This window comes from Muntiacus reevesi, chromosome 1 (assembly GCF_963930625.1).
Source record: "Muntiacus reevesi chromosome 1, mMunRee1.1, whole genome shotgun sequence".
Classification (NCBI taxonomy): domain Eukaryota; kingdom Metazoa; phylum Chordata; class Mammalia; order Artiodactyla; family Cervidae; genus Muntiacus; species Muntiacus reevesi.
The window spans coordinates 22,835,952-22,859,407 of NC_089249.1; the positions used below are offsets into that span (position 1 = coordinate 22,835,952).

General features: G+C 38.7%; 2 protein-coding genes across 7 annotated transcripts in view; one reads left to right on the top strand and one right to left on the bottom strand.

The window, feature by feature from the left end:
- Positions 1–735: 735 nt before the first annotated feature.
- On the top strand, positions 736–23,441 carry YARS2 (tyrosyl-tRNA synthetase 2). 2 transcript variants are annotated; one of them, XM_065939456.1, is made up of 5 exons: positions 736–1,538; positions 2,365–2,532; positions 9,246–9,401; positions 9,714–9,884; positions 22,682–23,441. In XM_065939456.1, exons 1-5 carry the CDS (start codon positions 757–759, stop codon positions 22,758–22,760), a joined length of 1,356 nt encoding a protein of 451 aa, XP_065795528.1. In that variant the 5' UTR covers positions 736–756; the 3' UTR covers positions 22,761–23,441. The 2 variants fall into 2 exon arrangements, with proteins under 2 accessions (XP_065795528.1, XP_065795520.1); XM_065939448.1 differs by lacking the exon at positions 22,682–23,441 and adding an exon at positions 10,482–10,840.
- The window catches only part of DNM1L (dynamin 1 like), a 65,599-nt gene continuing 55,038 nt past the window's right edge, over positions 12,896–23,456 (bottom strand). For 2 of the 5 annotated variants that reach the window (XM_065939432.1, XM_065939423.1), the window contains 8 exons: positions 20,241–20,333; positions 17,768–17,824; positions 17,037–17,114; positions 16,687–16,719; positions 14,494–14,670; positions 14,232–14,341; positions 13,943–14,102; positions 12,896–13,602 (listed from right to left, as the gene is read on the bottom strand). In XM_065939432.1, coding sequence (XP_065795504.1) covers positions 13,546–13,602; positions 13,943–14,102; positions 14,232–14,341; positions 14,494–14,670; positions 16,687–16,719; positions 17,037–17,114; positions 17,768–17,824; positions 20,241–20,333 — 765 coding nt within the window. In that variant the 3' untranslated portion in view covers positions 12,896–13,545. The remainder of the gene's footprint in view (positions 13,603–13,942; positions 14,103–14,231; positions 14,342–14,493; positions 14,671–16,686; positions 16,720–17,036; positions 17,115–17,767; positions 17,825–20,240; positions 20,334–23,456) is intronic. The other 3 variants (XM_065939406.1, XM_065939399.1, XM_065939415.1) reach the window with 3 other exon arrangements.

Here is a 23,456-nt window from a genome sequence, read left to right on the forward strand (position 1 = left end):
CCACTCCAATCCCATGGACAGAGGAGATTGGCGGGCTACAGTTCATGGGGGTTGTAACGAGTTTGACACGACTGAGCACTCATATGCCAAAGCTGTGCCCCACTTGGTTACCTGTAATGGAAGTAAATGAATTAAACAGGGCCTTTTGCATTTAATTCATTGGATTATATCTGGTTATAGCTTAGACAAGACTGCCACCTCCTGGCGAAGCTAATAAACACTGGTGACTGAGGTGTTCCCATCCTTTTGGGAATCGGTATTAGGAAATTGATTGCATCTCCAAGCCAACTCAGTATCTCTCCACGAGGTTCTACCAATTCCTAACCTCTCACAACCTCTGTGAAAAAATTTTTGCATAGGACCAAGATTTCAAAGAATTTGTGCATCACGACTTTTCTTAGGTGATAAGAAAGCGGTAATTTAAATTTAAACAAAAAATAATATTTTAGAACTCTCAGGTCTTAATTCTTAATCCTCACATCGGTTCTCTGAAGTAGGAACTATTATAAACACATCCACGTTACCAAGGAGGAAAATAAGGTCTACGGAACTTACGGTTACCCGACTTTTAGCGAAAACCCCACCCAGGAAGTCAGAACTCAAAGGCTGAGGCGATCAATAACCAAGTAACCGCTCCGCCTCAGTTGGGCATGCGCAGAAAAACACTGACAAATTCTATAGAAATTTCAAGAGGCGGGAACTGAGGGGTGTGGTGGGCCTTTAAGGTCCCAGCATTCCCTTCGTGTCGCCGCCAAGATGGCGGCGCCCATGTTGCGGTGCATTTACCGGAGCCAGTGGCTTGGTACCCAAGGCCTGTCAGGAGTCTTGCCCTTGGGGCTGCGTGAGGCCCACTCGGCCGCTCAGGGGTTGCTGGCGGTGCAGAAGGCTCGGGGTCTGTTCAAGGAATTCTTCCCCGAGAGGGGTACAAAGACAGAGCTCCCAGAGCTCTTCGACCGCGGCACGGGGGGGAAATTTCCCCAGACCATCTACTGCGGCTTCGACCCCACGGCCGACTCGCTTCATGTCGGGCATCTGCTGGCGCTTTTGGGCCTTTTTCATTTCCAGCGAGCGGGCCACAACGTGATCGCGCTGGTGGGAGGCGCCACGGCGCGCCTGGGAGACCCAAGCGGTCGAACCAAGGCGCGCGAGGCGCTGGATGCGGAGCGCGTGCAAAGCAACGCGCGTGCCCTGAGCCAAGGGCTAAAGGCTCTGGCGACTAATCACCAGCAGCTCTTTGCAAATGGGCGGACCTGGGGCAGCTTCACCGTGCTGGACAATTCGGCGTGGTACCAGAAGCAGGACCTGGTGGACTTCCTAGCGGCAGTGGGTGGCCACTTCCGCATGGGAACGCTGCTGAGCAGACTGAGTGTGCAGACTCGCCTCAAGAGCCCCGAAGGCATGAGTTTGGCCGAGTTTTTATACCAGGTGCTCCAGGCCTATGATTTCTACTACCTGTTCCAGCATTATGGATGCCGGGTCCAGCTGGGTGGATCAGATCAGCTGGGCAATATCATGTCTGGATACGAGTTCATCCACAAGTAAGCGCCTATAGGCCGGGAGAAATCTTAGGTCAAATACACACAAATAGCTTATAATGCACTGTCAGTATTGTGGAGTGACGCCCTTTGTTTCAGCCCTTGTTGGTTTTATATCCCCTAAGAGTCTAACGGAGTTAATTTTATATCACTGGCTAATGAGAACTAAAGTGCTAAATTAATGATATTAGGTATGGGATATATTCTAGAGCTCTGAAGGAAATAGACCACCTAGCCAGGATTCAGATTGTATCTGTTTGCTGCTTCTAAGAAGTTTTTTCTGTTTCTAATTTGAAAGACTGTTTATAACCTGACCGTGACTGGGCCACCTTGAGTAGTTTCTGCTTTTGCTCTGCACCTTCCTTGAAGCTGTGTTAGTCATTGGTTGGCATCTCAAAAAAAATTTTTTCAGCACCAAATATTTGCAAATAATGTATCTGTAATGGCATTTCCTGAGGGAGATGAAATACAGGGCTAGCTCATATTCTACTCATTTTAAAAATCCTTTAAAATATCTCTTTTAGTGTCTCTACCTGACCACACCTTCACCTAGTTTTCTCTCCTCTTCCCACCCAACCTTTAAAAATTTCTAGGCCCCAATTATGTGGCATTTCCCCTTGGCTTGCCCAGAGTCACTAGTTCAATTGCAGTTCAGAATGACGAATGTCAAAATAGGGTGCTGTGAAAGCAGAGAGATGGACAAGAATCCTGGTTTAGAAGGTTAAGGAAGGTTTCTTAGAGCAAAAAACCACACTGAAGTCAGAATGATTAGCAGAATCTACCACCACTTGAGCTTGAAGCACATAATAAAGTTCTTCTTTATGCATAGGTTGACTGGAGAAGATGTATTTGGAATCTCTGTTCCTCTAATTACAAGTACAACTGGAGCGAAACTGGGCAAGTCTGCTGGCAATGCTGTTTGGCTAAACAGAGATAAGACATCTCCATTTGAATTGTATCAGTTTTTTCTCAGGCAACAAGATGATTTGGTAGAAAGGTGAGTTCTTAATAATTGTGTGCTGAGAAAAATTAAGTTCATTAAGCTCATGATACAATTTTAGTCATTGACTCTCTCTCTACCTTTCATCCCTTCATAGTTTTTTGGGTTTTTTGTTTATTTTAACGTAGATTCTATTTAAGGCAGTACATCATGTAACATTGTCATTAAACACTGTTGGTTAAAGCAGAAAACCACTGTGGGTACTAAAAAAGTTAGAGCCAAGTTTATGATCTACATCTAGCAGGTACTTAGGACATAATTGCTTGCATATTCTAGTTTTTTACTCCTTTCATCATAAACTTTTATTTTAACCATTGTCTCTCAAGTTCCTTTTCTTTAACATAAAAGAAGGTCCTTTTTTTAAGTGATTTTTCTCATTGTTTCATAATATGTCAAACTCTTGGAAGAATATAAATTAATGAGAAATACATCTGTAACAAAGAAAAAGTGAATTTTTCCCAAAAAATGCCATTTGACATAATGATCATCAAAAATAATTTAGGAATAATTCTTAAATTTTTTAAATATCTAAGACTTTACTACAGAACGTGAAAAAACACTATTGAGTAGAGAAAAAACTTCTCTCAGAGGGTGTCTTGAGGATTGCCAGAGGGGACCAACAGTGGGATTTGGGTGAGTGTATAATAGTTGGTATATAGGATGTGAAGGCCCAAGAGGTGAGAATTAAGCAAGATGGGGGTCTGGAGCAAGAGTTCAGTCCATTTTGGGAACCAGTTGCCTGAGAGTAACTTCAGGTGTATCTCTTTAAGGAGGTTGATGGTGCTCAGTGAGGCCAGATGCCTGGGGCATCAGATGCCTGGGGAAATTCCAAAAAATATTATATTGGAAAGCCCATTGTTTAGTCTCTGGAGGGGTAAAGTGGGTCAGAGTCAGTAATGCCTGGCAATTCAAAGGGAACAAAAATAAATTTACTGAGGCAAGAGATTTGCATCATCCAGAGAAGTCCCGTGACTGAAGGCGTATCTGGAGGCCCCAGGAGAAAAGGGGAGTGGCCAGTGAAATTCACTGCAAATGGGAACATGGTTGGTCTCCCTAGGGAATATGTCCCCATCTGAATATCCTCCATTGGTTTGGGAACAGAGAATACCATCATCTGTTACAACTTTGGCTGCTGCTGAGAAGATGATGGTGAGTCCACTCACTAGAGCCCAAGCTGTTAAGGCCTGAATTCCTTAGTGACCCAAGGAGCCCATTTTTTTGAGCTGGTAGGGTGTGTGCTGGGCAGAGTGTGGCGGGCTTAGTACTGCAACAGTCTGCAGTACTGTTGAAATGGCTTCTAGCATAGAGCAGGTGGTGCTAGTATTCTTGCCAGGAGACTCCCTTAGACAGAGGAGAGTGGTAGGCTACAGCCCATAGGGTCACAAAGAGTCAGACACGACTGAAACGACTTAGCATGCACACACAGAGCAGGTAGTCTGAACAGAAACATAAGTAGCAATGATAGGAACTAGGGACTCCTTCCAGGTTTGGGCCAAACAGGCTTATCTTATATGAGAACATTGTCCCTTAGCCATTGGCCAGACCAACTCGAGGTCATTAGCAGCAGCCCAGGAGTCTATGAAAATGTAGGTCTGCCAACATTCTCTTTTTTTGGTTTCCTAAGGGCTTCCCTGGTGGCTCAGCTGGTAAAGAATCTGCCTGCAATGCAGGAGACCTGGGTTTGATCCCTGGGTTGGGCAGATCCCCTGGAGATGGGAACAGCTCACCTTCTGGCTTGGAGAATTCCATGGACTACATAGTCCATGGGGTTGCAAACAGTTGGACACGACTGAGCAACTTACACTTTCAAGGGCTAAGTGAACAGCTACAAGTTCTGCCAACTGGGCTGAGTCAGGACTGCCTTCTTCAGCTGGAGAGGCCCCTGAGACCAGGGGGAATGCTGCAGTCCTCCAGCTAGCTGCAGTGCATACAGGCGATGGTGGTGCTGTCACTGGTTAAGAATATGGACTCCCTGTCCATCTCAGACAGTTGGTCCCAGGGGTCTCCAAGAAGAAGGAGCACCACTACCAACTCCAAAAGGCTCTTAGGCAAGGAGCTGATCATGAGGGAAGCGCCATTCTCCTGTAATTTTTAAAAGCTTTGATATCCAGGTTAGCCCTCTCCTGAAGGTACCATTTTCATTTTACCAAGGACACGTCTCTAACCCAGGGCATTAGGTGGTTGTATTGGTTGAGGGCTGATTAGGGCCTCAGTTTCTAAAAGAACCCGGTAGAATCCTTTGGGGTTAGCCACTTAATCCAAAATTCATAGGAAAGCAAGTAGACTTATATTTGGTCAGAGACTCCAAGAAGACATAATCAGATATGGTCAAGTACTGACTTGGAATGTGGAGCCAGATGGGACTAAAGGTAGGGCTCATCGGCCTGCCTGCTGGGCAGCTTCCCAAATGTACTGTTGGGCTCGCCCCAGTGAAAGGTGGTGCCTTGCATGTGATTGTGGCAAAGAATTGGTAAAAGGTGAGGGATGTGTTGCCTCCAGAACATGAAAAGGCCTAGGACACCTTGTACCTGAGTGTACTGGTGGTTTAATGATGAGTAATTTCCTCCATGTCTAGGAACCCTGTCAGTGCTCGCCAGTGCCCTTTGAATGGTTTTGACAGACCCAGTAAAATGCACAAGCATTACCCCATGATTAGACAGAGCACCTTGTAAAAAGAATTCTCGGGACTTAGGGTCAAAGAGACTCAGGGTTAGAATGAAGAGGGGGGTCATTGAAGTCACTCTGGTCATAGAAATGATAAACCAGCTGGACCATGCCAGTTTTGCACCACAGGAGACAAGCCTCTAGCAGTAATCACCGTGGTGGAAGGATGGGCCGAGTCAGGCAGTAAAATATCCAGATGAGGCAAGGGAGGGCCCTGGTACCAATACTGGTGGCTCTAGGATCATCTGCCTTCCTTTCTTCTCCCTCTTCATCCTCACTGGAGGCCTATAACCCAGTCAGCCTTTCCAATGGTGGCAAGGGTATCTCATGAGGCATGTTGCTTTGTTCTATCCCATTCAGGGGAAATCTGAGGGGACTCAAGATCTTTGGTTTCTTAGAGGAAGGAAACATGTTTCCTGGACAGATAGATCTCTGAGAAGGTTGTAGATTTTAGGATCTTTAGATACCAGCCAGCTGATGCATTTCAGCAGCAATGAGTAGCAATTTAGGTTCCAAAAACCTGCAATTGCCAATCAACTCCTTTTCTTCCTTATGCACAGAATTTCAGTTAAGGTATAATGTCTGATCTATGTTTACTTCCTGATTCTCATTACCTTAATCTTACATGTTGTCACCAGAAAGTTTGTGGAAGACATCCCCATGAGCCTTCTTCATAGGTGGCTGCCTCCCTTTTCAGGGTGTCCCAGTCATCCTACCCAGGACTGGGCTCTCCCTCCAATGGCAGGTTACCACAGGGTCTTTGGGAGAGCCCTCGGCGTCTGGAGCATAACACTAGAGCCTTGGCATATTGGTACACAGCAGCAGTAAGCAACGCCCAGGAAGCCTCCATAGGGGTTCTGATTTATCAAGGAGCTGCTGTACTTCCTCAGGGGTCTTACAAGGCATTGGCACAAGATATTCTGAGCATTTATGTTTATCCACTGTTCAACAACATCACACCAGATTCTGAACCCTTGGTATCCCATCGGGTTTGGGGGACAGAGGAACAGCACGCCTCAGCTGTATTTCCCTTTCTTTGCTGTTTTCCTGTTACAGGGTTGTTTCATTCATCCAGGTTAGGAAGTGTAGTCCCAGTATGACTCACTCACAGGGCAGGTCTCTTTCCTCCCGACATATGTGAGTATCCTTTCCTTTGCCTTGCACTCAGAGCCTCAGGTCGGGCAGTGATAATAGCCTTGGGATCCATTCCACCCTCCTTAGCTCTCCTTACCCTGAGATGTAAAGGACCTTCATGTACGTTAGGAGTCAATCAGGGCTTTTATAATTAGTGGTCTGATCATCTCTTTAGAGGACATGACTTTGATTGTTGATCACAATACTGCGGATATTGTTGAATTGTGGCAGCAGTGACATTTTGAGATGAGTACTGAGGTAACATGAGGCAATATGAAAAAGACATAATAGCATCATGGACCTCCAGCATACATTGCTACCCTTGCAAACGAGTTATCTATCTGGGTTATCCATCTGGGTTATCCAGTTAGTAAACTAGTTAAAGCTAAAGGGCAGTCGTGCAGTCCTGCCAACTATGCCTTTGCCAGTTATGTGGGCCTCAACCTGTTGGTAGTGTTACCATCAGCTAGAAATGCCTGGTGGCAGGGGAGGGGGAGGTGGCCCTCACCTGGGCCCATACTACTTGCGGGAGCCCCCACAGACATTTCCTTGGCCAGAGCCAAACTTGTGACTAGATTAGACTTGTGGTTTATTATGACTATAAGACACACCTCAGTGACAATCATCAGGGAACCTTAAGAAGTAAAATGTATTAGTTAGTTTCTGAAGGGCACAGGCACACAGTGAGTCAAGGATAGCAAGGGAGGGAGGACCCACCCAGGGCTCTGCCTTTATTGGGTGCCTAGGATTCCACAGGTTCACTCTTCACTGGCTGATTTAACAGGGAAAACTAAGGAGTGGGAAGGCTGGAGAGGGGTCATTCAGGCAGTCAGTTATCTCAGTCACCCAGGGTTTTCTAAAAGGGGATTTTCATTGGTGGGGGTAGCCTGGTTCCTTGCCTAGTTGGTGGGTGAACTCTGGGAGTTGGTGATGGACAGGGAGGCCTGGCATGCTGCGGTTTATGGGGTTGCAAAGAGCCGGACACGACTGAGAGACTGAACTGAACTGATGACATACAATTGGCAGTTGTTTATTTGAGATCAGTGTCTTTGAAAGCAGTCAGAAGCTTAATGGCAAGCACTTACATTATACATATAGAACCACTTGGAAAAATATGTGGCTGTACCAGCTCAGTAGAATGCATTTATGACTTGTGTTAATACCAGCAGTACCTTTCCGGGCACATCCCTGACAGATTAGTGCACCAAGAGAAATACCTGGGAATAGAGGTAGCAGCACCATTAACTACTATCCAGGAGTAGGAACAACACAAAACATCCACACCAAAATACATACACTGTGAACTATTTTTAATGTGGAATGCTGTATTCAGCCGCTGCACACAAAGCAGCATGGGTGCATTGCCAACATCATGATGTGCCAGTGAGTGAAGTCGCTCAGCCGTGTCTGACTCTGCCACCCCATGGGCTGTAGCCCACCAGGCTCCTCCATCCATGGGACTTTCCAGGCAAGAGTACTGGAGTGGGTTGCCATTTCTTTCTCCAGAGGATCTTCCTGACCCAGGGATCAAACCCAGGTCTCCCACATTGTAGGCAAACACTTTACCATCTGAGCCACCAAGGAAATCTGATGTGCCAGAGTAGTTAAAAAAAAAAAAAAATGTTCTGTATGATTGCTTATATATATAAAGTCTAAAAAGAGGTAAAACTAAGTGACACTGTTTAGGGAGGCATACTGAGATGGTAAAAATATAAACAAAGTAGTGACTACCATCAAAGCTGGGAGAGTGGTTACCTTGAAGGGTGAGGGGACGTGATGCAATCATGCTTCCTTGGGTAGGAGCACTGTTGTGTATCTGTTATTGTTGTTCAGTTGCAAAGTCATGTCTGACTCTGCAGCCCTGTGAATGTAGCACGCCAGGCTTTCCTGTCCTTCACTATCTCCTGGAGTTTGCTCAGACTTATGTCCATTGAGTCGGTGATGCCATCCAACCATCTCATCCTCTTGTTGCCGCCTCCTCCTCCTCCTGCCCTCAATCTTTCCCAGCATCAGGGTCTTTTCCAGTGAGTTTGCTCTTTGCATCAGGTATTGGAGCTTCAGCATCAGTCCTTCCAATGAATATTCAGGGTTTTCCTTTAGGATTGACTGGTTTGATCTCCTTTCTGTCCAACGGACTCTCAAGAGTCTTCTCCAACACCACAGTTTCAAAGTATCAATGCTGTGCTTAGCCTTCTTTATGGTCCAACTCTCAACATCCATACATGACTACTGGAAAAACCACAGCTTTGACTATACAGATTTTTGTGGGCAAGCTGATGTCTTTGCTTTTTAATATGTTATCTAGGTTTAATACACTGTCATAGCTTTTCTTCCAAGGAGCAAGTGTCTTTTTTAAATTTCATGGCTGCAGTCACCATCTGCAGGGATTTTGGAGCCCAAGAAAATAGTTTGTCACTGTTTCCATTGTTTCCGCATCTATCTGCCATGAAGTGATGGGACTGGATGCCATGATCTTCATTTTTTGAAAACTGAGTTTTAAGCCAGCTTTTCCACTCTCCTTTTTCACCCTCATCAAGAAGCTCTTTAGTTCCTCTTCACTTTCTGCCATTAGGGTGGTATCATCTGCATATCTGAGGTTGTTGACATTTCTCCCAGCAATCTTGATTCCGGCTTGTGAATCATCCAGCTGAGCATTTTTGATGATGTCTCTGGAGCAAGAAGCATATATATGATGGGGATGGGGTCATCCGTGTCTAGACTATTACTTTTAAAAAGGAAGTATCTGAAACAAAGATGGCAAAAGTAAATCTTCAATCGGGGTGATGTTGTTTTATTGTCATATTTTTGGTACATTTCTGCATGTTATATTCCATAATCTAAAATAGAGGGGGGGAGACAAAAACTAGTTGTGTTACATAACTCTAACAGGCTTTTTTTTTTTCACCCCAAAGATACCTGAAGCTCTTCACTTTTCTGCCTCTTCCAGAGATTGACCACATCATGCAGCTGCACGTCACAGAGCCAGAAAAGCGGGGTCCTCAGAAGCGACTTGCTGCGGAAGTAACAAAGCTTGTTCATGGACAAGAAGGGCTGGCCTCTGCTAAAAGGTGACCTTATAGAATAATGATCACTTGATTAATTAGTTAAAGAGACTGCAGAACATTTGGAGCCACTGTTTTAGAGTTACTTTTTACCACTAACAAGGACTGTCAGTGTTAACTGGCTTAAAATACTAGCCTTCATTTACTAGGAAAAAAATTGTCCTGAATTAAGCTTATAAATTATACAAGATAAATGTTGCTGTTTGAAAAACTTCCCATCTGGAATATAATGGGTACTTCATAATTGGTTATTGGGTAGTAGAACACGTATCTGTATAAGCTGTCAACGTGATGTGGTTCTCAAAACATGTTTTCCAGGTGTACACAAGCCCTTTATCACAGCAGCATAGATGCGCTGGAAGTCATGTCTGATCAAGAGTTAAAAGAATTGTTTAAAGAAGCTTCATTTTCTGAATTAGTTCTTGACCCTGGAACAAGCGTCCTAGATACATGCCGCAAAGCAAATGCCATTCCAGATGGTCCCCGAGGGTAAGGTTATTTACCTTTTAGGTTCACAGTTATATTTCATAGCATGTGTTTTCAGAGATGGTGTTTTCCTGATAATGGCATCTCATTCCTTATAGATGTTAGGTTAGTCTGAGAATAAAGTGAAAACTGAGAGTACTTATTGCTGAAAATAAATTTTCTATATAGTATTACTGTACTCTTATTAAGTCCCTGGTAAGTTTTTTCTCCAGCATTAGAGAATTGGTTTAAGGGACCACAGTTGTATAAATAGGCTGAGATCAGTTGGCTCAAGGATAGTCAGTTTGAGAAGATCACAAGATCAGAGGCCCTAAGTATACAGATTCACACAGCCTCTCTCATGCTCAGTCTGTATCATCTTTATTTGAGGGGCATAGTGGGGTTGCTCAGCCTGTTTTAAAATTTTAGTTGAATTTTTTCCATCTGTTCCTTTAGAAGAACTAAAGGGGAGGCAGAATCTAGCAAACATGAAGATAACAACTCAGTGCTAATGGTTTCAATTAGCCTTTGAAATTTAAATGAAACAGTGATATATGTGTATTGTTGGGAGTGGTCAACAATGATTAGATTTATCTAGTTACTAAACATTTCTATTTTTAGGTATCGGATGATTACAGAAGGTGGAGTCAGTATAAATCACAAACAAGTAACAAATCCTGAGAGTGTTTTAGTTGTTGGACAACATATTCTTAAAAATGGACTTTCATTACTTAAAATAGGAAAAAGGAACTTCTACATTATAAAATGGCTTCAGCTATGATGAAAAATCCTTCTGGTGTTCAAACATCATCATTCATTATCAAGATATACAAACTTATATCTTCACTTATGCAACTCAAAACAAAGAATGGAGTATATTCTAGGCCTCTGTTGAGTAATTTCATTGTTCATACAGGTTCGTTAAGTTTGTGGAATATTTTATTTCCTGATCCTTAAATATTAAAGACTAACACAGAAAAGCATGCTTTCTAGGTTTAATCTCAATAATTATGCTTTATGAAAAACTAAATGCTAATAAGTTTTCTATCCTGTCCTTGCTCTTGTATCAGGTAAATATGTCACTGGATTTTTGTTGTTGTTGTTCAGGAAGCAAATTCTATAAAACAGGAGGAAAGTTAGAGGAAGCCATAGACAGCATTAGAAATTACAGTAGAAATAGTTTCTTTTTGAAGAAAAATCAGTACGTGACTTTTCAGAAAGCTTATAATTCAGTGTTCCAGTCTCCTGTGTTTCCATGAAATTAAATTTACTCATTAGCCTTGTTTTAACTCAGTAAAAAAGGTAGTGATGTCTTATATCAACTTTTAAATTAGTCTTAAGTTTCAACTTCTGTCCCCAGCAGATTGCAGCTTGAGATGAACCAAAAAGTTAAGTAACCAACAAGATAAAATAGAGGCAAAATATATACACGGAGATATCCAAACATATGAGAATATCAAAAGATATTCCAGGAAGGGAAGTTTTCAGGTCAAATTTAAAGGATCTGGAATTAAGATTCAGTCAAATTAAGCTCTACGTTCTTTAGGCAAGTTGATTCTCCAGAACCGTTTGCAACATCTAAAAAATCAGATCATTGATTTTTCTTGATTTCCTTAATTTCACTTGATCACTTGAGGATCAAGTAAAACACACACATACACACAAAATAGTTAACAATCAGATTTGTTCTAGAAAATCTTACAGGCAGCAAAGCATGGCTTTAGAGTTCAAATTCTAGCTATTTACTACCTGGATTATTTGGAGCAAGTCATTTTCATATGCAAAAAAGTGGAAATGTATTATAATAAAACCTCAGTCAATTACAAAAATCTAAAAAGAAAAAAAGTCATTAAACTTTTATATAGTATAAACTATATTGCTATGTTCCAAAGTAGATTTTCATGTACTCTTCTGGGAGTACAGTTAGGAAGAATTCACTTATTGACAAGCTTTTTAATGTCACTTCATACCAGCAACTTTATTTACAAAGTGAGAACATACAGGTATCCATTGTAAGTCAGAGATCATCTCTACATTTCAGAACTTCACTCGGTTTAAGGGCCAACAAAAGGAGGTTTCCTCTTTCTGTACCTGTCTTGCCTGTTTTTCTTTGTACATGGTGTGTAGTACTAACACGTGCATTACCACAGCAGGTAATGTTTTCAATTTGAAGTTTGCTGGAGAAAGGTGCATTATAAGGTTCTGTCCCCCTTTACAAAAAAAAGTTAGACTAGAATGGTAATCATCTGATCTATCTCAAATACATGAGTCATGGATGGCTATAATTTCAAAACTGATGCTTAATAATGGCAGAATGATTTTAAAGTATGCTAATAAACATTTTGGAAGCATGTGTTCTATAAAGACGGTACTGCTAACAGATTCTTAGTCCTGTATCACCAGACTGAATCTGTTATGTTTGAGATCAGTTGCTGATCCTGTTGTTTCTTGGTACAGTATCATTAGCTAAAGGTGACACACATTCATATGTTCCTGCCAATATTTCTTGATAAATGTCATAACATAAAAATAAATTTAATATCTGCAATATAGAATTCATCTTAAAATTCATCATGTAATTCATATCAAGAATAATCTGGGGAATTTTGGTAAAATGTGTTCATGTTCTAAATCTCACTCCCAGCCCTCTGAGAGCATTTAGGAGTATGTGTGTATCAGGATGTTTTTCTGTGAATAATAAAGCCCCACCGTTATTTTCGTACCTTTATTCTTATCTACTTTGTTGGTGTGAAGCAAAAGTAATAACTATTACCAACTAGAGAAAGAAGATATACTTAAAATCAGTACAGTATTTGGTTCTAAGACTCTCTTCCAAGTGAATCTTGAAGTGTGATCTGTGGGCTCCAATTTATAAATGGATTACTGGATTACTACTATTATATTTGAAAGCCAAGGAGAATTTACTAGTTCTAAAAACTAAAAGGAAATGGTCATGACCAAGTCTTACCAGATAATCAAGGCTAGATGGTTGGTTCTTAATGCAGTAAAACATAATTCATGCTTCCAAGTTTAAGTAAGATCAAAGGTCTTTTAATTTTTAATGCACCAGGGGAAAGTGGACCCAGAAGTGGAAGGACGGCAGCTACACATAATGCACATCACATCACTGTCAGTGTTACAGATCCTCTCGTGTGTTCAGCTTTCTTACAGACACATCAAAGGTTGCAGTGAAGCTCAATAAAATTAAATCAAAAGATAATTGGAACAGCTGACTACGTGAGTAACTTGTCAACCCATCTCTTTCAGAGCCAGGTCGGTTTATATAGTGCATGCATCGTAGTCGTATGAAATGGCGTCTTGGTGCATTCTTCTCGAAGGGCTATGGCAGCAGCTTTAAGACTACTAGCATATCACACAGGTCATTTATTCACAGACAGACTGCTGTACAGCTAGGACTATTAACGGTTCCTTTTAAGTTCAAATGAAACTGTCACAAGACAGACTTGACGTATTTGTATATACTAGGAAATTTTAGAAATAGCCATTTATTATTTGGATTAAATGTGTGATTTGTTCTGGAATACAGAATACAATTTTCAGTTTATAGCCAGTCTTCACATGAGCAGATTCATATCACTGCAAGACACAGGAGTTCATAAATAAAATTCTACTCAAGTAGGCAGTACTAACAAGTCAACAAAATCTCAGGATTACATAGTTCTCTTCACCAAAGATGAGTCTCTCGGATTTCAGCAATAATTTGACTGGCTCCTTGTAATGCCTGCATTAAAGAAGATGGTAAAAATTACAAATGTTTAAATTATAATACCAAAGAATCTGAATTAATATGGGATAATCTCTCCACTTTATATGTGGTTGATTCATATCTTTGCTGAAATTTGAATCGAATCAAGTGCCAACAGAGTAATATTTAGCCATCATACAAAGACTATATATTTTTTTTAAAATAATATTTTAAATATTTTTTAAAGCATTTTAAATAATGTTTATACCTACAACCCAAATAAGTTGGGTTGTAATTTTAAATAATTTTATTTTAAATAATAAATGTTTATACCTACAACCCAAATAAGAAAATTTTTTAAAAATTCACAGTTTACCTTTAGCATATCAGCTGCTTCTTTCCTACGTTGTGCCATGTCCTCAGATTCAGTCAGAAGATCATCCAATAGGGATGATTTATACAGCTGTCCTACTAACTCACTCTGAAGAGTATCTTTCACATGATTAACCAAAAAATGCATTACTGCCTTTGGCACACTGCAAAACAATCAAATAATCCATTTCTTTGAGAATAAAAACCTACATTTTTAAAAATACATATATTTTCAAAACGAGTAATAAATTATCCAGCAGTATTCTAGTCTGATTTATATACATAATACTAACCTGTCTTGAATATTCTTTCTGACAATAAGAAAATATGATTTGATGAGTCGTTCAATAACTTCACAATCTCGCTGTTCACGGGCAGATAGTTTTCGTGCAACAGGAACTGGCTAAATTGGGTGAAGCGGAGAACAAACTTACTGTTGTGCCATTTTGAAATGACAACACGTAACTACGTTTTTGAGATACCAGTTCCTTCTGTCTTTTAAAATGCTTTCTTGGTAATTTGGTTCTTTGTCCTCAACCAAATTCTACAGCTTACCACATCCAGCAAATTCACAGCGTGGCCTTTTTGTGGACTGGCTGGCATAATTGGAATTGGTTTTGATTTTTCCTCAGCTAGTAGCTCCTCAGCTTTTGAAGTTTTCAGCATTCCTCTCCAGTTGCCTGTTGTTGGTTCTTGAACAGCATCTCCAACCCCACCACCTCCAGATGCAACCTGAAAAAAACATGTTCCAAGACCTGTACCAACCATATCAAACTGGCATTATCTAAACAAAGTTAATATTTTTTTGATAGGAGTCAAGGAGACTATCTAGTACTCATCTGGAGTTTAATCTATTCAGAGAGATAGCAGGGTCAGAAAGAGATGGTGACTGGCATTTACAACTGAAACCCTGAGCTGTCTAAATAAGAGGTCCTGTTCTAAATTGCTGGCAAGGCCTTGGCCAGGATATCTTAAATTCCTTTTTTATTACTTGCTAACTTTTCAAAGTTTTTCCTCCTCTCCAACGTCTAACACTAGAGACTATGGAGAAAATGTGAGCTACCCTTTAAAACAAGACTAACCATTAAAAGCACAAGGAAAGCCAAAACTGCTATTCACATTATTTCTTCAAAGCAACTTTAAACACTGTTGAACTGTGATCTCTCTGAAAGTTCAGTGAACTCATGTCTCCAAAAGTTAAGACTTTATATATTTCTCAAGTCAGTTTATGTTCCTTATAATCACAGGATAAAAGTAGGAATCCTTTAATTAACAGAAACACGAACACACTCATGATTCTATGAGTTTGCATGCATGCTTGTGTGTGTGTGTTAAGTCATGTCCAACTCTTTGTGACCCCATGGACTGTTGCCCACCAGCATCCTCTGTCCATGGGATTCACTAGGCAAGAATACTGGAGTGGGTTGCCATTTCCTCTGCCAGGGGATCTTCCCGACCCAGGGATCAAACCCACGTCTCCTGCATTGGCAGGTGCATTCTTTACCACTGAGCCACCTGGAAGGCCCAATGATGACATTAAGCTGCCTAAAATGTGGAATATGACAAACACAACATCAGTCCCCTCAATGTTTATACCCATGAGAAAGGATATGCTAAAAGAAATCTAATGTCATTAATCACAAGTGCTTTTGCACCTTCTTTTTTAGGATGTCTGTTAGTCTTGATTTATAAAAGAAAAATGACTGTTTAAGGTAACAGGGAACACTAATTCATCAATATTTAAGACATGTTTTTAGATATTCTTTAAGATTTTACAATCTAAAATGAAGATAAAATGGCATTCAGAATTATAGAAATAAAAATGACTTTAACAGTGTGATAGCAATTGTTAAATGTTTTTTGTATCATTTTGATTCAAAACACTGCCCAAAATTTGTCTCTAAAATATGTATTAAAGATGATGTTTATCAATATATAGGTGGAATATTTATATACTACTTTTCAAATGAGTAATTGTATTTCTAAATGCCTGTTAACCATACATGAGTGATAGACCTACATATGAAATCTTAAGGAGAGTAAGCAAATTCAAGGTGAAGCCATGAGTAAAATAAAAAGCAATGATTTAAATGGTTCTCTTAAGATCTTAGTACAGTGGGCTGAGAGAAGATAAGACATTTAATTATAAGGCTTTATCTGAGGTTCAGAATCTTAAACCTGGACAATAAATAAAGGAAGGAGCTGAATGGCAAAAATAAAAATAAGAATGGGTCTGAATAACTTACAGGTTATTTTATCAAGAACTGACAACAGTCTCAAACTCTCACAGTCCCCCTCTATGCTCTGAATTTGCTTAGGCTGTTGAGGCACATGTTAAGCTTTAGGGTGACAAGTGCATAAGAAGGAAGTGACAAGTGCGTAAGAAAGCATAAGAAAGAAGCCTAAGAGGACCATCTATTAGCACTGGACAGATCTTAGAACCTTTAAAGAGGAAAAGTCCAAAAGTACAATTTTCACCTCCAGAATTTTAAATCCCTACCAAAATATTAAATTCAACAGTATTCTTGAAGGTAACAGAAAATGGTTGGAAAGGCTGTTATTATTTAAAACAATGTTAAAACTAGAATTAATACCATCTTAGAAGTTAGTTGATTAAGAGAAACATTAAACATAACAAAGACAATGAGAGATAGATGCCACTGTTACAAACAAGTTCTTCAATGGTTTTGAAGACAGTGTTTCTAAAAACCAGGGGTACCAACATTTTCATTGTGAAGCAAGACTCACATTTTTAGTTTCTCTTCTGCTGTCCTGAATTAACTGTTAAAAGATATGTTAAAACATGCAGTTTAACAACCAAAATTTAAATACCGATGGCTTGAAATTCAAAAAGTGCAGGATAATTTCCTCTTTAAATTCTTTTTCTGTGTGCATCTTCTATATTGCAAGCAAAAGCATGTTAACAAATTTATGTTATGAAATATACACTGTTAAACGATTCAAAATTTCTATTAAGACTAAAATTTGATCTTAGCACAATATCCCATATTAATATTCTGCTATTCAGTGTATTGTTTCCAGATGATTATGTTGCACCAAATTAGGCATGCAGGCTTAGATTAAGAATCAGAACAGACCTTGCCATCAGCCTCAGCAGAAGCAGCAGGGGAGGGCTCCTGGGAGGCAGGTGCCAAAGCACTTGGAACTTTAGAAGACTAAAGGCAAAAAATTCAGGGAAAAAAAAATCAAGGATGCCAAAAATGCATTCAGAAACATTCTATAAATACGAATTTTCCCATGAAAAACAAAAATGGGACATAATGTTTATTTTGCCTTATTTTCTGTACTATTGTCACTGTTGTCACCTTTGTTTAAGACTTGTTCAGATGAATTCCTAAGAAAAGTTCAAATCCAAAAGCTTCATTTTGATTTTTACAAGCTGATAAGATCTTTTATGGTAAAGAATTAAAGGTAACAGATTTTTACACAAAAACTTTAATATATGCAACTATTACAGGAAACTAAAACCTGGTACGCAGATATTGTCATCTTCCCTCTCCAAAAAAGCCTCTTGTTACAATAAAGTCATTAGTCATTTCAACTAATTTTTCAAAGTTGACAGTCACTGAATTCTTCAAAAAGCCTTGATACTTAAAATCCACCTTTAAGCATTTATTCCAATGTATTAAAAATATTTTATCTTTAAATTACTCAAAGCCATTCTGAAACTTGCATAACTTTACTCAAATATGCCAATGGAATATTAAAGTAAGAAGAAAAAATTACTCCTAGAACTCAGTAATATTCTGAGGCTCACCAATCCATCTCTGCATATTGGTTGGGAATATGCTTTAAAAACATTTTTTACCTTGTCTCGTGATACAGCTGAAGGTAGTTCTCTTGCTAGCCTGTTTCTCCTTTGTTCCTATAAAACACAAGAAAGCATAAGATTCATGATTATCAGAACATAAGAGATGTAAGCTACTAAAAAAAATGTTCAGCTTAATTGAAAAGTATGGAATAACTAACAGTATATCCTCCCACTGTTGAGATTCATACCATAATTATATTTTAAAACAAACAAGAAATCATTTAACCTGATGCTTCTCAATCTTTTTTCTGCTCCAACATACCTGAAGGATAAATACAACATCAGTAATAGTGGCTTTCTGTACCAAGAATTCTCAAGGGAGGGGCAGTGGACCAGCATCATCTCTGCCTTTCCCACTAAGTTAAGAATCACTGATTTAAACTGTTCCCACATAAAAGTGTACATAAGCCTTCAACACACCATATAGAATCTGAAGTACACAGATCACAGAAAACTTAAGCAAAGCCTTTAAAAATCACTCTAACCTGCTGACATTTGTGTTACATTCACACAATTCTCACAAAACAATAAGAAATATCTATAAGAATATTCTGCTTTCTTAGTGTTAGAAACTGAAAGTCTGTTCTGTAACTTGAGCAATTTAGCAGACTGATCACCTGCCACTCTTCTAGTTTGTTGATATCATCGATATAATTCTGGTACCAAACTATAAAGAAACTGTAAATTCAAACCAATAGTACCTACTGTATGTAAAGCACTGTAATAGGTGCAAGCCTATGAAAATATAGAAGGACGAAGGTGTTAATACTGGCTCACAAGCAGCATCAAATACAGCAGAAAAGCATTTAAGTTAAATGCAGTCAAAATGCTCCTGAGTAGAAAGCCTTTCAAGAACACTCAGACTTGCAAAAAAGGTGTAAGTTAACAAAGCTTCACAATGTTGCTTTTGGGTAAGAAAATTTTGTAACAACTTATACTAACTTTTCACTTACCTAGTGATAAAAAATATAGCAAATGATAAAAATACATGGATTTTTAACAACTTTCAGAATTACAAGTTAGCATTTAAATGTACATTTTCAAGAAGAACACAAAGCAAAAGGCAGAGGAATCAAGAGACCAGAAATTTTCATGCTAGTCTATTACCAACCATTACCAACCAGTTATGACCTTAGCCGGCCCTGGAGAGCTGGCTTACTTGCTTTGTTAACTGAACAAGTTACTAACTCAGTCCCGGTTTCATAGTCTATTAACATTACCTTTATAAGGTTGCTCTAAAGATTAAATGAGAGTATCTATGTGTTTGTTCTCTGACACATAGTTATTAAAATCAGAGACATTCACCTGTAAGAAAAATACTGATCTGAAATCATATCATAAATGACCTTGTCAGTACTAGAAAAACTGTTTCAGACAAAAATCTTCCTTGAAGGTTTCCATGTTACAGGAACTAACTCCTATCTTAAAGAAAGTGTCTACATGCCAATTTTTAACATGGCAATTGTTATAGAATCCACTTTCTTAAGTGTTTTCAAGTGCCTTACTTACATATGTTTTGGAATTTTTTCTGGCCATGCTACCCAGCTTGCAAGACCTTAGTTCTCCAATCAGAGACTGAAGCTGGGCCACAGCAATTCTCTGGAATTTTTTCTGACAATAGGAGTTACCTCAACTATGCAGCTAAAAAACAGTCCCCTATACCTGTTAAAGAGAAGGTGCTTTCCCCCTCTAACAGTGTCCAGCAAAATATGCAGTAAAGTAACAGCTGTTATCAGCTGTGGGTCTCGGGTTCTTCATCTTTTTTAACTAAAAGGTCCTTTGCAGTTTCCAAATTCCATGTTTACAATTTTCTCTCTCTGTGCATAAGAGAAAATTTGATACAGAAGAGAGACTGAGGTCTTCCTGGACTATGAAACAACAGAAAATTTTACTGTTTTGTATAAAAATGTCAGAGAAAAAAATTCATGCAGATACATCATTCTATCCATCAGCCTTGGCTCCTTCTGAGTTCTTATGCAACCTACAACATTAACCTCAAATGGAAAAAAGAAAGGATCCATGAAATGCAGAAATCATAGTAGTGGTGAAACAGTACTGTTTTTCCAAATACACTATAATTTAGGTAATTCTTGGATTGTTTCCTTCAAAGCTTTCAGAATCAAGTAAAAACAAGTTTAAACATCCACTGTTTTACATACTTCAGTCTAATAAACTGCAACAACAGTTAACTGAAATGGAACCAGGCAGTCCTTCAAATACAAATACTAAATCAATGAGCCCCAGATCCTCTCTGAGTTAGTTTCATAAGCAGAAAATAAGAACAATCCCTCCAGGTGATTTTGAGGATTAAATTTAAGAAAACAATGTAATGCCCTCAGCATAATTCTTGGAATATGACAATAATAAGGTATATAAATGTCTTATAGTTATTCCTTGCTCAGTAAATTTGATATAATTGATCTAAAACAGATTTTCTCTCTCAAAAAACACAAATTCAAATTGTATTTACCTCTATATTGTTGTTCATTAACCCACAAGCATCAGCAAAGTCTGGATGTTTTGTGTTGATATAAGCCAATTCAATTGCCACTAAGTTATGGACCTAGAAAAAAATAAAATTAGGCTATATACAATATTATGCCAACCTAATTTTAATTTAGGAAACATATTAACTTATTTAACAGATAAATTCTGAAAGACCATACAGGAAACATGCCTAAAGAAATACTTGATAATTATGCTTCGACTGATAAATCTTATACCAAATAACAATTTGCTCTCTCTTTTAAATTATTTATATTTCAGCATCTAAGACTGCATTTCTGACACTGAAGTAGATAAAACTATACTGTTAGGGAGAAAAAAGTTATCTACTTGATGCGTATCTAACTTCCAAGCAACTCTGCTATATAAAAACCTTAGATCATCCACTATTCCATGTCAAAAGCTCAGGTTCAATAATAAAACATTACAGAATCAGATATAAGTTAAAGATGTTAACTTTACTTGGGTAAAGGACACATTTAAAGGCCTGAGCTAACCTAATTGATTAGCCCTAATTATGAAGCACCTAGTTTAAATATATGTAGTTCAAAATCCTAATTGGGATAGTAATCAAAAAGGAAAGTTAAAATTAATTACTTTAGCATTATAGAGAGATTAAACTAAGTCCTAAGTCATTTCACTGTCCTGACAAATCTTAGGTATCAGAACAGCACTAAAAGATCAAACCAGTGAAAATGATTTATGTAAATGAAATTCTGGTGACTCTGCTATCAGTGGGTAGAGTCCAAGATCAGGCTAATCATGTTCTCACTCATTTTAATTCGCGGTTATGCTTGCCAGGAAAACAGCTGAGCAGCAGCGCTTACATTCTATACTTCCAAGGGTGGCTTTGTACTTGTAAAGTAAATGTAAGTAAATGTCCACTGGGGCTCACCACCCTGAGCCAAGGACCCAAATGCACTTTTAGAGACCAGAAAGGAAAAAAAGAAACGGTCAACAATTAGAGGCAATATGGACAATTTCAAATGCTTATCTCATATTTACGCCAATTTCAGGATTTTATTTTTAAGGATAGCAGCCATGATATTATGACATTAGGTCATCAAACAAGCAAGCTGTACAAACAGCCAAACTATCCTGACATACATCAAAGTTAAAAAATAACTTGCTATATAAAGGCTCAGTTTATGGGGGCTGAAGATAAAACCAACTTTCCATTAGACAGCGCTGCTATATGTGTGTGCTCAGTTGTGTCCGACTCTGTGGATGTGAGTAAGTAGAGCCACAAAATGGAAAAAGTTTAATGGCTAGGCTTAAAAAAAATCCTTGTCTATTATGTTACGTATGAGGGCACTGTATTAGAAAAAAATATTATTTCATTTACATCCAGTCAAAAACGAGTTTTTTAAGGTGGTAGTATTTTAATAGATCAATGTAACCCCTAGCATTAGTGATTCTACGTAACTGCCAGGATGTGACTTGAAGACATTTTATCAAAGGTATCCTAATAATATCTAAAGGCAGCTGAAATTAAAAATTATGGACAGGAAACTAATTACTATTGAGTGTCTGCTTATGTTTTAGACACTCTACTGTGAGAAATTTGCAAATGGTATCTCTTTGAACCTTCCCAACATACCGGAGAGCTATTATTTTAGTCTGTTTTACAATCAGGAAACTTACTAAATGATACATTTACCAAAGTCACATGGCTGGTGGAAGCAGAGCCAGATTCAAATTAAGATCTTAGTCCAAAACTTTTATAAAATAGGAAGCACTGAAACTGTCATGAGGTCTGGGTTCTACTCCCAGTTCATCCACAAACTAGGTGTAATGTGGGGTTAAATGATTCCTGACATCTTTGGTCTCAAACCTTTTAAAATGAAAACGTTACTCACTGATGTCTTCATACTTGTCTGCTTCTAATCACACGTCTTTCTCCCTCACCCCTGCTCTTTTTTTAATTCCCATTATCTCTTTTCAAGGCAAGCAAGTGTTATAAAAGTGTATTTGTAGATGGCTACTCTCCAATTTAGTTTCTTGTCCATGGATAAAATACACAGTTGATTAAGACATATATTTTTACCTGTTACTTAAGAGTACTGCTTTTGACTGTGGTTAATGGTAATAATGTGGTCTATGTTATTCAAACATTGCTTACTTAAAAGTCACACAGTTTGAATCTTGGCTGAATTACTTAATATGTGACCTTGGGCAAATTAATCTCCCTGGGCCTTCCTTACTTTGTTATAAAATGAGATAATACCTATTGCATAGAATTATTGTCAGAATTAAATAAAACAATTCATGTCAAGCATTACAGACAATTACTGGTGCCACCATCATCAATTTTAGGCCATCATTGTCATCCTCCTCACCATCCAAAGTACTTAGTAACACAGTTTCCTTTAGTTGAAACAGTTTTGTTAATTTTTTCAACCTTAGGAGCCAGCTAGATATTAACAATAAGAAGAATGTATCTGATTCACTCAGTGATGAATATGCTTTCCTTCAAAAGAAATAACCATCTCTGGCTAATAGAAATGGAACAAAGTATCTTGTCCAGACTTTAAACAGGTAACATTTTTTACCTTTTGGAAAATGAGATGTTTCTGGTTTGCCAATAGGTGTCTGAGACCTTTCATTACATTTTTAATACTTACATTTTTATACTGTGCGTGTCTATAATATTTCACTTTTTGTTTCTTGTATAGTAGGTTCTTATAATGTATTTATTTTTATTGAGCTGTGCCCAGTCATGTCTGACTCATGGCCACCCCATGGACTGTAGCCTGCCAGGCTTCTCTGTCCATAGGATTTCCAGGCAAGAATACTGGAGTGGGTTGCCATTCCTACTCCAGGGGATTTTCCCAACCCAGGGATCAAACCTATGTCTCTTGGGTCTACCTGCATTGGCAGGCATATTCTTTACCACTGCGCTACCTGGGAAGCCCATATATATAATAAAGCATACCTGAATACAATCCTCAACAATAAACTTCCGCTGGCTATTTTTAGGAAAATGTGGCTGCAGGCTAACAGTGATTAAAATATGAGGAAAAATGCATTTTATACTAGAACTACTGAGGTTTCCTTTGAAATAAGACTGAAATTCACTTCTTTTTCTTTTTGATACACTGGTAACATTATGCCTAAACTCATAAAGTATACAAAATGATTCTATTAACAGTGATTACAACGATTTATGAAATAATAGCTC

Coding starts and splice junctions, on each gene's coding strand:
- YARS2 (XM_065939448.1), top strand. CDS start 757: ATGGCGGCGCCCATGTTGCGGTGCATTTACCGGAGCCAGTGGCTTGGT. Junction 1,539..2,364: donor GGATACGAGTTCATCCACAA/GTAAGCGCCTAT, acceptor CTTTATGCATAG/GTTGACTGGAGAAGATGTAT. Junction 2,533..9,245: donor CAAGATGATTTGGTAGAAAG/GTGAGTTCTTAA, acceptor TTCACCCCAAAG/ATACCTGAAGCTCTTCACTT.